Source organism: Apostichopus japonicus, chromosome 16, assembly GCF_037975245.1.
Source record: "Apostichopus japonicus isolate 1M-3 chromosome 16, ASM3797524v1, whole genome shotgun sequence".
Lineage (NCBI taxonomy): Eukaryota > Metazoa > Echinodermata > Holothuroidea > Aspidochirotida > Stichopodidae > Apostichopus > Apostichopus japonicus.
In genome coordinates, this window is record NC_092576.1 from 6,045,059 (window position 1) to 6,060,480 (window position 15,422).

At 36.1% G+C, this 15,422-nt stretch overlaps 1 protein-coding gene across 5 annotated transcripts in view; it reads left to right on the forward strand.

Moving 5' to 3' along the window:
* LOC139983233 (uncharacterized) overlaps positions 1–15,422 on the forward strand; it is a 95,154-nt gene that overhangs the window by 66,881 nt on the left and 12,851 nt on the right. For all 5 annotated transcript variants that reach the window (XM_071996648.1, XM_071996649.1, XM_071996650.1 and 2 more), the window contains 3 exons: positions 11,504–11,773; positions 14,240–14,875; positions 15,247–15,339. In XM_071996648.1, the coding sequence (XP_071852749.1) occupies positions 11,506–11,773; positions 14,240–14,875; positions 15,247–15,339 (997 nt within the window). In that variant the 5' untranslated portion in view covers positions 11,504–11,505. The remainder of the gene's footprint in view (positions 1–11,503; positions 11,774–14,239; positions 14,876–15,246; positions 15,340–15,422) is intronic.

Here is a 15,422-nt window from a genome sequence, read left to right on the forward strand (position 1 = left end):
TGTATTCTATGACACGTGATTCCATTCCATTACCTGTACAAATTGCAACAAATTAATTTTTTACCGCAACTAGTATTTTTAGGTATAACTTTGTGTAGTAAAGTTGGTTAAGATGTAAATTGCTGTGTAAGCAAGCAATACATACCTGCTATGTATTTGCTATGCGTAGGAAATAATTGCTCCTAAGAAATATATACTGTTGTTTAACACAGAGTGACACGAACCTTAAAATGCATTACTACATGGTTAGTGATTAAAATCACAGGAGTCAGAGGTAACTTTATAGAAAGAAAAGCAATTGGAAATATTAAGTGCTAGAATATATACACTATGAAGCATTGCCTACACACCTGTAATATTATTTGGGATTCTCGATTGGTGTAGACTTTATAAGATGTGTTAGGAATCCTTTGTCTCAGAAATAACACATCCGCATTTCCTGATCAAGGAGTTGAACCACATATAGGTTTTAGAGTTAGAGAGGAACGACGTTGCTCATTGCAAATAGTGATATAAATCCTCTGATATGTCTAGACAGTCTGATCAATGAGTGAATTCTCTTTCAATCTGTAGAATAAATTGTGTTGAGAAAATTGGCAGAAAGTATTCTTAATGTTGGAGGGATTCACAAATTATATGTAGATATAAATAAATGCTGTATCAATCCTAATTTCCAGAAAGTCGAAGTACAAACAAATAGTGTGTGTGGGAGGGTGGGGGTGGGGGTGGTTACAAATTATGACTTTAACAACTGATTTGTATTAACTAGAAACGTAGACGGGAGGGGAGCCGACTGAGGCCTGGGTGCAAACATGATTGGGGATGCCCTCATTGCCCTCCCCAACCCTCATGCCCTCCCCGTCCCTTTGATGCTGCCACTGCGGTTATGACTTTAAATGGTAGATATGTTCACAACAAGGTAGTGTGGTTACCATGGTGAAATTTATATGATAACATGGTAGAACACCGATCCTAAACTCATGCGATTACAACATTGCTAAGCTGAAAGACATTTAAGTTAGATCATTTTATAATTCATTGCATGTGTTGACTTTAAATGCAATGTGAATTATAGAATAACTCAAATCAGCTTGTAACGCACGGTTTCAATGTTTATAATGTTGTGTTTTGCTACATAAAGCAAGCTAATTTTCTTTGTTCATGTTGATCATATTCCATATTTTAATGTTGTCTGTGATAATATTCTTACCCATTTGTTGCTTTTCAGACCGACCAAACAGAAAAGTAAGTCTTTAAACTGCGGTTCAATTATGTACCTTATCCGAACTGATAAACCATGTTCTATATAGATTCAGAGGTCACAACATCATATATTATGTGTTGTAAAAAATTTCTAACAACTACAAGTATACCTCAATACAACTGTCGTCATCTGTTCACAAACAATTAGCTACAATACAATTGTCGTCTATGTACAATCAGTAAGCTATACAGTACTAATGGCGTCTGTTGTGTTGAATCAGGTAGCTACAATACAATTGTCGTCTATGTACAATCAGTAAGCTAAACAGTACTAATGTCGTTATTTGTGTACAATCATCTAGCTACAATACAATTGTCGTCTATGTACAATCAGTAAGCTATATAGTACTTGCCGTTATTTGTGTACAATCAGTTAGCTACAATACAATTGTCGTCTGTGTACAATCAGTAAGCTATACAGTACTAATGTCGTTATGTGTGTACAATCAGTTAGCTACAATACAATTGTCGTCTGTGTACAATCAGTAAGCTAGACAGTACTAATGTCGTTATTTGTGTACAATCAGTTAGCTACAATACAATTGTCGTCTGTGTACAATCAGTAAGCTAAACAGTACTAATCTCATTATGTGCGTACAATCATTTAGCTACAATTCAATTGTCGTCTGTGTACAGTCAGTAAGCTATACAGTACTAATGTCGCTATGTGTGTACAATCAGTTGGCTACAATACAATTGTCGTCTGTGAACAATCAGTAAGCTATACAGTACAATTGTCGTCATTTATTTACGATCAGTAAACTGCACTACACATGTCGTTCTTTGTGCACATTCACTAAGCTAATGTATAGTGTTTAGAGTAAATGCTAATCACTGAGAGATGATACAATTGTTAATGCGTGTAGCATGCATTTACTATGGTCGTATTTATTCACATATTTGAAAATTTCATTTTATTAGAGCATAGCTTTTGGAAGACTCGGATTATGAACAATCTCCATCCGATGTGAAAGTTTGAAATTTGAAAGGCAGGAGGACGAAGTCCACATGATGCAGCTGAATCATCTCTCGTTTTAACAGATAGGACTAAGAAATATCAGGACGAATGCAGCTTTGCACGTAAACACGCAAGGAATCTTCAATTAATTTATTACCCCATATTGAGTACAAAGAGGCTATTGTTTTTGAGAATTTTAAAGGTCATTTGAGGTCACTGGAGGTCAAAATGTATATTCATAATAAACACAATATCAGGTAATCTTCAACAGATCTCATACTTAGCATGTGGATGTATCATATTGAGTAGAAGGTGTCTGTTATTTTCTGAAGGGAAAGGAAGCTTTATCCAACATCTTACAAAATTAAAAGCAGAACTTCGTAAAAACAATATCTTCAGAAGGTGAATGGAATATATGCGATGGTAACGGAGTCGGGTGAAATCTGATTGGAAATTTGGTAACTCTAAACGTTCATGGTGGATTTAATCCATACTTGGCATGTGTACCTGTCTCATTAAAATTACAAACCCTATTCATTTCCGTGAAGGTGAATGGTTATATGATGTCATAAGATGTCAAAGTCTGAAAACTTTTGTAAACACGGTATCTCAAGAGATACGTCTTTGCTGCACTTCACACTTGGTATGCAGATCCAACTTGATGAGTGCAAGTTCAATGGTCAGTTTAGGTCAACAGAAGTCAAAGTCTGATGACTTTGTTAGCACGATAACTCAAAAGGTCAATCGTGGTTGAACTTCACACTTAGAATGTAGATCTAACGTAATGAGTTAAAGTGGTCAATGTCTGTAAACTTTGTAAACACGATATTTTAAACATAAATCTTTGTTGAACTTCATACTTGGCATGTAGATCCAAATTGATCAGTAAACGTTCAATATTCATTTGAGATCACAGGGTCAAAGTCGAAACCTTTGTCAACACTATAACTCAACAGATACATGTTTGTTGAACATCACTCTTGGTATGTAGATCCAACTTTTTCAGTATAAAAACCATATTGATATTGGTTGAGGTCCAAGGCCCAAGGTCATATGCCAACAACATTAAAGACAAAGTCTGAAAACCTTGTAAACACGATAACAAAGCCAACTAGCTTCTGGTTTGTCATTAATTTCGAGTAGGAATCAGAGGTATTGTAAATATGTTATCTTTAGAAGGAAGGTTCCATATATAACATTTTCCAAAGATGTAGCTTATTAAAGCATCGAAAGCTTAACGCATTTTTTGCGTTGATATTTGAGTAAACGTCTAAGCGAAGCATATTCCTTTTGAAGGCAAAGGTCATTTGACGTCCAAAGTGTAAACACCCAGTGTAAAAATGTACGTCTTGCTTGACGTTCATCATTCTATGTAAGTCATATATTGATGAGTACAATTGAATTGTTGGAAATGAATTTTCATTTGAGGTCGACATAGGTCAGAGTCTGAATGTATTGAAAATACGATAAGTAAACAATACGTTTTGCTTGAGTTACATACTTGGTATGTCAATAGAGCTTCTTGAGTAAAACGACCTAATCGAAAATGTTATTCGTCAAAGGCCATTTGAAGGCAACAAATCAAAGTCTGTAAATTTTATTAACAAAATAACTCGATCAAAAGGTACACGCTGCTTTAAGTTCATATCTGGTGTGTAAGTACTCCATTGGTCAGTACAAGAGTTCTGTTAAAATTAGTGGAGGTCAGAGTTTATTCGAGGTCGACGTAGGTCAAATCAAAAGCCTTCTTTACACTGTAAGTCATATTCACAGTTGATTTATTTTGATATGTAAATCTCAGTAAAGTATATAGAAGTCATATCTCACTTGAGGTCAACAGTTATTAAAGTCTGAATTTTTGAAGTTATGATATGATTATTCAAAACATCATACTCTGGTATTTAAATTCTCCCTCGTGAGCACAAGAATTATTTTGAAATTGGTAGAGATCAAAGGTTATTTGTCGATATTAATATCGGTAAAACTGAAGCCCTTTAGAGACATTTACATAAAACTGCAAAATGCAAGATTTGTATTTGATAGGCAGGTTTGCATTTGTGCAAGAACCTTGCTGAGCATTCGAATAATAAAAGGCAAACATTTACGCTACGGTGTTCAATGCTGTAAATTGCGTAACGTTTTCAAACGAAACACGGCAGAAAATCACTAATCCAACCGGATCTCTAATTTGATTCTACACCGGAAGCGAAAGGAATCTTTGCGATTATGATGGCATGTAAGAGAAAAAGAGAAAGAGCTTGATTAAATATCATACTCGGTAGGCCTATGATGCTGATTCCCTATAGTGAGTACAGGTTGTACAAGAACTGGAACACAAGAAGTGGGGACGTCAGATATGTTATGTAGATCACTGGTAAGGGTCAAATGTCTTGCAGGTTAACAGAGGTCAAAGTTTGAAATTCGTGTAAAGACAATATCACAATGGTCTAAACATGGATAGATGGATCTCTCTTATCTTTTGTATGATTGTAAATATTCTTTATTTCGTAAAAAAGATGGTAAACAACGATGGTTGAATATGTTGAAAACAAGCTTACATTTTCTTTTCATATATTTTTGTTCTATCACAACATAAGTTAACATATAACATAGAAGGAGATAAGAAACAAAAATTCTGAAAGGAAACGTACTAAGAAAACTTATAGGGCTTGTCGGGTAGTGACTCCCCCTGAAAAAATACAGAACTTTACAATCAGAAAGGAGAACAACAAAAAAACAGAACAACCCCTTCCTCTCCCTTCACTCACCTACCTCCAGAATTCCATCTCTACGGTTTACAGAAGACTTAAATGTTTAAAGGAGCATCCAAAACCTACTCATAAGAATAACTTTAGTACATTTAACCAGGTTTAGGCTGGTACAACTACAAGGGTATTGGAACAAATGTGAAGTTTGTCTTAATTTTCTAGCAGCCAATACTTATTTCAAGAGTGCAAGTACAGGAATTTGTTACCAAAGGGTTTCGTGTGTTAGTAACAGCTTTATTTATCGTGCCGCTTCTATATATATATATATATTTATATATATATATATATATATATATATATATATATATATATATATATATATATATATATATATATATATATATATATATATATATATATGTATATATATATATATATATATAAATATATATATCAGAGCATATATTTCTTGTTTTGATTGCGAAAGCTTTTCTCAATTAAACCCACCTGTCCGAGGTGCATTTAGAATAAGAAACACTGAACTGCCTCGGAAGTTTAATTTCCGAAATTCATCAGCAAACACATATTGAGACTTTAACTTCAAACATTGTAAAAACTTAGAAACAGCATGTCAAACATTAGTAAGCTATACTTTTTTTTTAAGGCCAATGATTATTTTATTCTTAATTTTTATTTGGCGGGAGGGGGGGGTTGAATAATTTTGTCAAGGTTATCTATTAATTCTTACATTGTAACATTTTTTGGGGGCAATTATGTATATATTTGGACGAATTCAAGAAATATTTATAGGTAGCGGAGGTGCGACTTTGCACATTTCGCAAGTGTACAATACACATACTGTTCAGTGTTACTCGGCGATACCTAACGTTATGTGGTATAGTGATCAGGTAGACTAGGCCGACATGACACACCTGCTACAGTCAACTACAGTATAGTATAACGAGCATACGAGGACAACGTTAGAATAGGTAACCATCGTATTGACATGTGGTTTACATGAACAGTGTAAATTCAGATTAGTAATACATGGCACTATGATTATCGCCACCAACAGGACTACAGTTCACCGGTACGTGTCAGAGAACTGGAAGAATTTTAATGAAAGATTCTTGCTATATCTTGAGGCCTCCGGGGGGACAGAAAACTCAACGAAATCTCAAACGTCTATATTCCTTCATGTTATTGGTGAGGAAAGTCTTACACTATACAATTCACATTCGAAACTGCCTGTACGGAAACACTAAGTGATGTGGTCTTTAAGTCTTGAAAAAAGGTCTAACAAACTGAGCGCTACCTATCACTGGTTAGCTGACAAGTTGGCCTTTGATGGTACCATCAATTTTCCGTATCATGGTCATGCAGATTCTTTGCTACGAGAGCCATGAAGTTTCCTGTAAACAAACTTCTTTGCCCAGTCGTAAACATTTTTTGTACGCTGCTTCTGTGAGGGCTAAAATGGTCAAAAAGTGCCTTTATTTTCTTAATGTTTGAACCACATGTGCTTCCATTCATGATCTTTAACATCCAAGCCACAAAAAAGCAGATCCTGATTGATAACATAGCCAAAAAATTGTTCTTCTGCTCCTTATTGGCACTTTGATATATACGCTAATAGGAGTATGCCACCTGTAACGCATACTTCCTTTGTCATTTCTGCGTGTCATACGAATGATCTGTGCAACGCGTATCGTTGTGTTGATTTTTGGGATTTGACGTTATTAACCTTTTTTGTTTTGGCATTCTGATAGAATAATGCCAACGCTTCGTTGAAGTTTGTAATGCCGATTCTATCTAGGCCTAGAACACGAAGAGACATAGCCTAGTTTACAAGAATGTGTATTTTACTTTATATGACTCAGCATGCGGCAAGGTGTACAGTAGCTATGCTTGTATTATCATGAATTCCATAACAATTAGTCATAGCCTATTCACATTGCTTGGACAATGAAGAGGCTATTATATATATATATAGCTGCAGTAACGAGGCTCATGATACCAAGTAGAATTTGTTGCGTTAAAGCAGTCAAGCCTTGAAAAGAGTGAATGACGTTTGCGTTGTACGGCATAAAGCCATATCATTTGTACGTCTTCATACATACATTGTGCATTCGACTCTAATATTAAATTTGACTTTATCCGTTTTTTTTTTCTCGAAAGAGTCGGTGTAATTTTTACAACAGAGACATGTTATGGCTACCAAAGTGGTAAGAACTATACTCCTGCATTAAGAAACAACTTTGAACGTTTTTTCGCCTCTAATGACTCAAGCAAGTGGGGCGACAATCGAAGTTACTATGTAGTAACGTAAGGCCTAGCCAATAATGCAGCAATACCATTGACATTTTAGGTATAAGCCTAAAAATCTTACAGCATAGCTTTTTAGTAGTACAGTACTAATACTGTATGCATTTTTGTATTCATATAGACTAACATTAGGGCTAATGTAAAATGTAAAAAACTTGGCCAGTGTGATATGGGTATTACATTAGGTGCTTACGTGTCAATAAGATTACTTTGTCATTTGCCCAGTTCTTAGTGCAGTGGTGTATACCAGGAAGAAAATTTCTATATGTTTGAGATATTTTCAAGACATGAATTTCATTCCTTATGGCAATTTGCATGTTTCATGGTTTATTTGATATTCTATCATAGTTGTGGAATGTTAATAGGCTACCTGTTATGCTGTTCAGGAGGGAGCCTAAATAAAACATTTCTAATGCTTTGTAATGTTGTATTTAACAGACCTTGATATGTTTTTTTCTACTCGCTTTACTTCTATTTCAAAGTTTTTTATCATTTTATTTTGTGTTTTATTATTATTTTTACTATGTTCTATATACGTTTATATGTTTGTAATTTCTGTTTTCTTCTATTGTAAATTTTGTAAGAGGGCCTCATTAGGGCCTCATAGCATTTTTTTGTATCTCTACATGAGTTTACCCTTGAATGGTGAAACTAAAATCTGAATGTGAATACTAAATTTTCACCTCTTCAACTAGAAGATGATTGAACAAGAGAATTTGCAATCATGACTGACTTAAAGAAAATATATAAAATGATATAGGCTTCATACCTTGTAAAATTATTATAGATGCAAGTCATGTTCGAAATGACTTCACTTTGATGAAGAAATGCTATGTATGTTGGTACTGTACCTGAACAACTAATTAGCAAATTTGGAAAACTTTGGCAACGTTCGATGATGGCACTTTTAATCCTCCTCTGTCCTTGCGTCTTAGAATCAGTGAATACCTTTGGTATTTAGCACCCTCGGAGATGGATTCAAATATTGATTTTGCACAGTCCATGCATTCAATATCTTGTCTCATTCTTCGAGAGACATAACCAGCAATATGGTAGAGGCAGTTTTCTTGAATATCAGTTGGATAGTTCATGAACTGAAGACTCAGTAATGTTATGTTACCTGGTAGTCTTGGTAATGTGGTGCCATTTCTCACCAGTGGTGCTCGTCTCCTTCTAGTCTTCCGTTGAAAAATGAATTCTTGAAGGCTATCAAACATGAAACTGTTTTCTAGAAGAACTTTTTGAAATCAATGTTTTATCATAACACTTCTCAATGACCAAGAAAGTTGTCGTGTTTTTGGATTATTGTTCCATCCACCACGTTGCCTAAGTTTATTGTGATGTTGTGAAAACTGTGCGTTAAATATAATGAAGCTGGTTTGTCGACCTGGTTATCAAAGTCTTGTTGATACTTTGAGTTGACATAATAGTTATGATGAATCCAACCACTGTTGTTTTCATTCTTGTGGAATGAAGAGGGCATCCACTAACATATTTGAGACTTTAAAGAACTTTGCAGCAGCTAATGAACCAGTCAGTCCATTCTGCCATAGAATGTTTCCTCAAAGGGGCCTTTACACATTTTTCTGATGGTACCCTGGAGTTGAGTTTATCAAATAGTTTTCAATGTTTCGAATGAATTCATTAGTCCCTTGACTACCATCAAATGATAGGATCTTCATATCTTCTCGCAGAAAGTCAATGGCATCCGAAACAGAGGAACTCAATGTCTGTGCAGCCAAGCTTACATTAAATTTGAGATTTCTCCATTAAATGAACTTTGCAGTAACTTTGTTTGCTAAGAACATTGTGTCCTTTTCCTGTACCTCAACTAGTTTTTCAATGAATTGCCACACAACTTTCTTATCTTCCCCATACTCTATTGTAAACTGAATGATTTTCATATCTGCAAATGAATTTCTCATCAATTTAAGCATGTGACATGCATCAAACATTATTGACACATTTTATTTTGGGAGGGTAGGATGAGGAAAGCTTGACTGCCGATCAGGGAATGAAAGTTTAGCTCCAAGAATCTTTGCTGTTGATTGATTGGTGTAACGGCCTTCAAATGTGAGACAATAGACGCTCCTTCTATATTCAGTTAGAATTCCAATACATTGGTTAATCAACTGGGCTTGAGCTTGAGCTGAGAGTTTGTTAATAATGAAGTAACCCACAACATGCTTCCAGGTAGGGCAAGTCCCTACCACCTTAAACACAAGACATTCTGTAGCAAGTTTCTCATGCCTCTGCAATTATGCCTCCATAATAAAAAAAAAACAACTTCATATTGAGGGTGCAAAAAGTTTGATGCATGTCTACAGTCAGTCACAGTCATAAGGATGAGATGTGAGTACAAGTAGTGGCTTGAGAGTGTCGCTTGCAAATAGACTATAGAGTTCAGAATTTGGTCTATCTCAAAACTCAGCTTACTGGCTAGTCGTATACTGCTTATGTCCTTTTGTCAAATTGCAGTGTTGGGAAGATGTTGCAAATGGAAGATGACTTTGAAGATTTGAACAATTCTAGATATGTTAATAGACTAAAAAGTTCTAGGCCGAAATTATGACCTAGGTTCCCTAATTTAGACCAAGGTCAAAGCTACGTGCAAAGGCTTAAGTTAGTCTAAGCTTATTTTCCTATAACTGAATTGTTAGTTATAAGCTCAGTACATCAAAACCTTCATCCAATGTTATTCTGGGATGTGGATCTATCGTTAAGGATACAGTTTTAAGCAAAATTAATTGGTGATAAGTTTTTTATTAGGCTTTAGTCATATCGCAACTGAAAGGGCAACCGCAGTCGGTTTAGGGGCCTAGGATAACTATATCCAGTATATAACAATACATCAGTATCTGTAATTGTATTCATTTAATTGCTTCTTATATCGCTTCGTAAGAATTACATGTGAAACTGCAGTCCACTGGCATATTTTTGACGATTTTGGCACCTAAATGCGTAGTATTTAGATTGCGCGCCCGTACTTTCTTGACGTACCAGCAAAGCGCCACCAGTTGGATAAGTGGCTTCAGTACTTCATTCGTCCTACTTCTAGTTCTATGGTATGCAATGTGCAATGTGCATATCTTAATGTGAAGGTTTGCCCTCTAAAATATATGCTGACGAACGTTACACTAAACATGTAAACCAGAGTAGCATATCTTTCTACAGCATACGAGTAAAGTATTATAAAGCACAGCATTGCCTTTAGACCTAACTTATGGACTATAAGGTTACACTCCCCTACACGAAAAGTCGAAGGATCCCCAACCTAACCATCATTTCTTAGTCTTCTGCGTGTCTCTGTTCTATACATCTGCATGTCCTTTAGTATATCCTTTTAAGGTGTACGTCTATGTAGCGTTACATTGCAAGTATAACATAAATGGGTTTGTTTTATCATTAATTTTTGCCATAAAAACTAACAGTAATCTCATCTCATCCGTAGATTATAGATTGGAAATCATCTTATATTATTCCAAAGCAATCCGTGCCCACAGGTCTATGAAGGGCCATTCTGAATACCAGGCCTGATTTCCATTCTTTGATGATGTCCCACGTTCAATTTATGTCAGGAGTACAATTAAATGTCTTTTTTATTTCTTTCTTAGATGTCTACAACAAACCTTTTTGTGATCCCTGCTATCCTTTGGTGCATTTTAAGTGGTAAGATCCAGTACCGGGTACCGGATTTATCTCGGAGAGTAGGGGGGGGGGGCTGCGGTGGGTTATATATGTAAGGGAGAAGGAAGGGTAACATATTCAAATGACGATACAAGAAGTGAAATGAAATACCTGCATTCCGGTATTAAGACTTCCTATGTCGGGGGAAGTACTTACTCAATCACATCACATGCATATGCCCAGCATTGGGAGGGACGAATTGTCAGGAAAGGGTTGGGGTGGTGACCTTTGTAAATGGGGTGAATGTGTCTGGCAAACTGATGGAAAAGCAATGTGGAGGATGCTATTCTGTTTGGGGTAGGATGTCAATTGAATGGTATTTTTAAATTGTAGTTGAATGCAAGGCAAAATTCATTACAATTTCATATGATGGTTCTATGTTCCTTAGACTTATCAATTTATACATTTTGGACTGGAGAATGGAACTTGGTCTGAGGGAAAAATATACTACAACTTTCATTTGATATGAAACAAGGTAAACGTCTTTTTTCTTCAATAACAGGCACGGTTGTCTCGTCAGATAAGTGTCAAACTCCGCAATATCTGCAATTGGGAAAAAAAGGTATGATATCCTGCAACTTTCCTGGTGGTTTATATGGAACATTTTGGTACAACTCGTCCAATTTGACTAGCGAAGATCGACAACTAATTTCCCAAAGAGAAGGTATTGTATCTGGACCAGGATACGAGTCCGGAGAATACGGTGTTCAACCTGATGGATCTCTTGTAATCAACAAAGTTTCCAACCAACATAATACTTATTTCGGTGTATCGACATTGGCGACTACAGAAGATGATCCAATTGTTGAATATGTCCGTGTAGTTGTCTACGGTAAGTCGATTTCTTTGATAACAACATGCATATCTGTCGAAACACTGGACCGAGTTCAGAGTTTGGAGCGAAGAGGTAGAGCACAATGCAAACGTGGAATCCACAGAAAAAGAAACAATAAGAGGTTCAACATTTCGACTGGCGCTTGATAGAGCCCGACGAAACACGTCATAAGCATAACTCAGATAAATCCCTCCCATAAGTTTTAGATACGCGCCTGTTCGTTAGATCTCCGAACCCTTTTCTGTACATTTGTCTAGCTCATGTAAATATTCAACCTCAAGTCATCCTCCAATAAGAAAACAATCGAGCCAATGACCAATTTTACGCCTACTGTTTGGAGATTTCTTCTCAGAAATCGTTCGCGTTTATCACGAATAAAAGCTTGGTAAAGGATTCCTCGATGATCATCACATTCTCCTATCTTATCCCGTTATCATGTTTCAGACATTGTCTCCCTTTAGCTGACAATAAAAGAAGTCAATCGGGGGTTTGTTCATTCATCAATGCATCCATTTATTCATCTACTCACTCACTCATATGTTTATAATGCAAACGATGAAAAAAAGAGACTGGGGGACTGCGGTGGGTTATATATGTAAGGGAGAAAGAAGGGTTACATGTTTACATGACGATACAAGAAGTGAAATGAAAGACCTGCATTCCGGTATTAAGACTTCCTATGTCTGGGGAAGTACTTACTCAATCACATCACATGCATATGCCCAGCATTGGGAGGGACGAATTGTCAGGAAAGGGTTGGGGTGGTGACCTTTGTAAATGTGGTGAATGTGTCTGGCAAACTGATGGAAATGCAATATGGAGGATGCTATTCTGTTCGGGTTAGGATGTCAATTGAATGGTATTTTTAAATTGTAGTTGAATGCAAGGCAAAATTCATTACAATTTCATATGATGATTCTATGTTCCTTAGACTTATCAATTTATACATTTTGGACTGGAAAATGGAACACGATCTAAGGGGATAAATATACTACAACTTTCATTTGATATGAAACAAGGTAAACGTCTTTTTTCTTCAATAACAGGCACGGTTGTCTCGTCAGATAAGTGCCAAACTCCGCAATATCTGCAATTGGGAAAGAAAGGTATGATATCCTGCAACTTTCCTGGTGGTTTATATGGAACATTTTGGTACAACTCGTCCAATTTGACTAGCGAATATCGACAACTAATTTCCCAAAGAGAAGGTATTGTATCTGGACCCGGATACGAGTCCGGAGAATACGGTGTTCAACCTGATGGATCTCTTGTAATCAACAAAGTTTCCACCCAACATAATACTTATTTCGGTGTATTGACATTGGCGAATACAGAAGATGATCCAATCGTTGAATATGTCCGTCTAGTTGTCTACGGTAAGTCGATTTCTTTGATAACAACATGCATATCTTTTGAAACACTGGACCGAGTTCAGAGTTTGGAGCGAAGCGGTAGAGCACAATGCAACGTGGAATCCACAGAAAAAGAAACAATAAGAGGTTCAACATTTCGACTGGCGCTTGATAGAGCCCGACGAAACACGTCATAAGCATAACTCATGTAAATCCCTCCCATAAGTTTCTTATATGCGCCTGTTCGTTAGATCTCCGAACCCTTTTCTGTACATTTCTCTAGCTCATGTAAATATTCAACCTCAAGTCATCCTCCAATAAGAGAACAAACGAGCCAATGACCAATTTTACGCCTACTATTTAGAGATATCTTCTCAGAAATCGTTCGCGTTTATCACGAATAAAAGCTTGTTAAAGGATTCCTCGATGATCATCACATTCTCCTATCATATCTCGTTATCATGTTTCAGACATTGCCTTCTTTTAGCTGACAATAAAAGAAGTCAATCGGGGGTTTGTTCATTCATCAATCTATCCATTTATTCATTTACTCACTCACTCATATGTTTATAATACAAACGATGAAAAAAAAAGAGAAAAGTGAGACTCCATACACAAGATCAAGTGAGAACCATACACAAGATCAAATATTCTCATGTGATTATTAGCCTACTATAATAGAGTTGCAAAGGTTCAACAGTGTAAAAAGTTACATTACTGAAATACCATTAGCACTGAAGCCACTTTCATTGTGAGTATATATATCTTATCGGTCTAACTACACTGCATCACATTAAGACCCTATAATAAAGCTATGAATAAATATAAATAACATGCAGTGTCCACCTGACAACTGGATGTCATTTGGTAATTACAGTCAGTAACATAGTGTTTTCAGTTAATCATCTAACTATAATATCTTTGTGAGTAACAAGCTAAATCTGACATTTCCTATTGAAATATTTAACAAAGAATACCGACTTCCCTGCGCCCTTTAATTGTTAGTAAACCCAACACAATTAATAAAAGACCAAATAAACATGCCTAATACTTTCTTGCTGGACAATATGATTTAAATACGTCTTTCTTTTCATACGTCTTTCTTTTGCAGACAAACCACCTGAACCGTACCCAACCATTGATGCTACTGGATGTTACCAGAAATCATTATGCTTTTTAGAATTAAACGCTGCTTCAAGTTTAAGTTGTAATGTTTTACGAGTAGGTGAAGTATTAGATGATTTGTCATGGACGTTAAGAACTAACACTGGGGATGGACAGATCTCTGCTCAGTCGAAAGCTGTAACAACCAGTGTCAATGAATTACAATCTTACTATACTGTTGTGAATATTTCGTTACAAACCTCTCTCTCATTACGTGTATTCGTCTGTGCAGCGAGGAGCAATGTGTGTGAGGTAGGTAACACTGAAATTACGATACTGGTTGAAAGCGGGACACTGGAAGCATTTAGCCAACCTCTACTTGTAACTCCTAATGAAAGAGTGGTTATGAACTGCGGGGAAGATGTGTCATTCTTTGTATGGAAAAAAGTGGGTCAGACGGAAGAAATCATAGCATTTGGAACTAAAAGTATGAGTGAAGTTATGATCCCTGATGGGTTCACATTGCAAAATAGCTCTCTTGTCATTAACACGGCTGGAAAACCTACCCTTGGCACGTACACGTGTGTTTATAGCACTGACGGTGTTACAACGAAATTTGCATCAACTGATGTAACTCTTCAAGGTAAGAACTAAGTTAAAGTACGAGAACTTCCCAATTACTATTTATTTGCAGGTTAAATTGTTTGTGGTGTGCCAGTTTACTTAGAAAACCTGAACTTAAAGAATGCTTTTCTTGTTTTAATTGGAACTGAAGGACAAGGGTTGCTGGTGAAGTGACATAGTACTACAAAAATAACTAATATGTACTTTTCTTTTATACGGTGTATAGTTTTGGATACCGATTTGATATACCCCTATATATCATTCACATGCATGTTTGGGCTACCATGAACCTATTAAACATAGCTGTGTTGATATGTTATCTGCAGATGATGTCAACTTGTATTTGGAATTGTTGATGTTCATGTTTGACCATTTCTCTTGGCATTTCAGAGGAGGAAGGACGAACTGGTAGGATTGGTGTTGTTGTGTTCTTTGTGTTCTTGTTTTTGATTTTCATCGGAGTCTTCTTCTATCGACGTAAAGGTAATTGACTGATTAATCAGTAAATATCAAGCTTACTCTGAAGTATCTAATAAACTCCTGTTTAATTGACTGATTGATTTTCG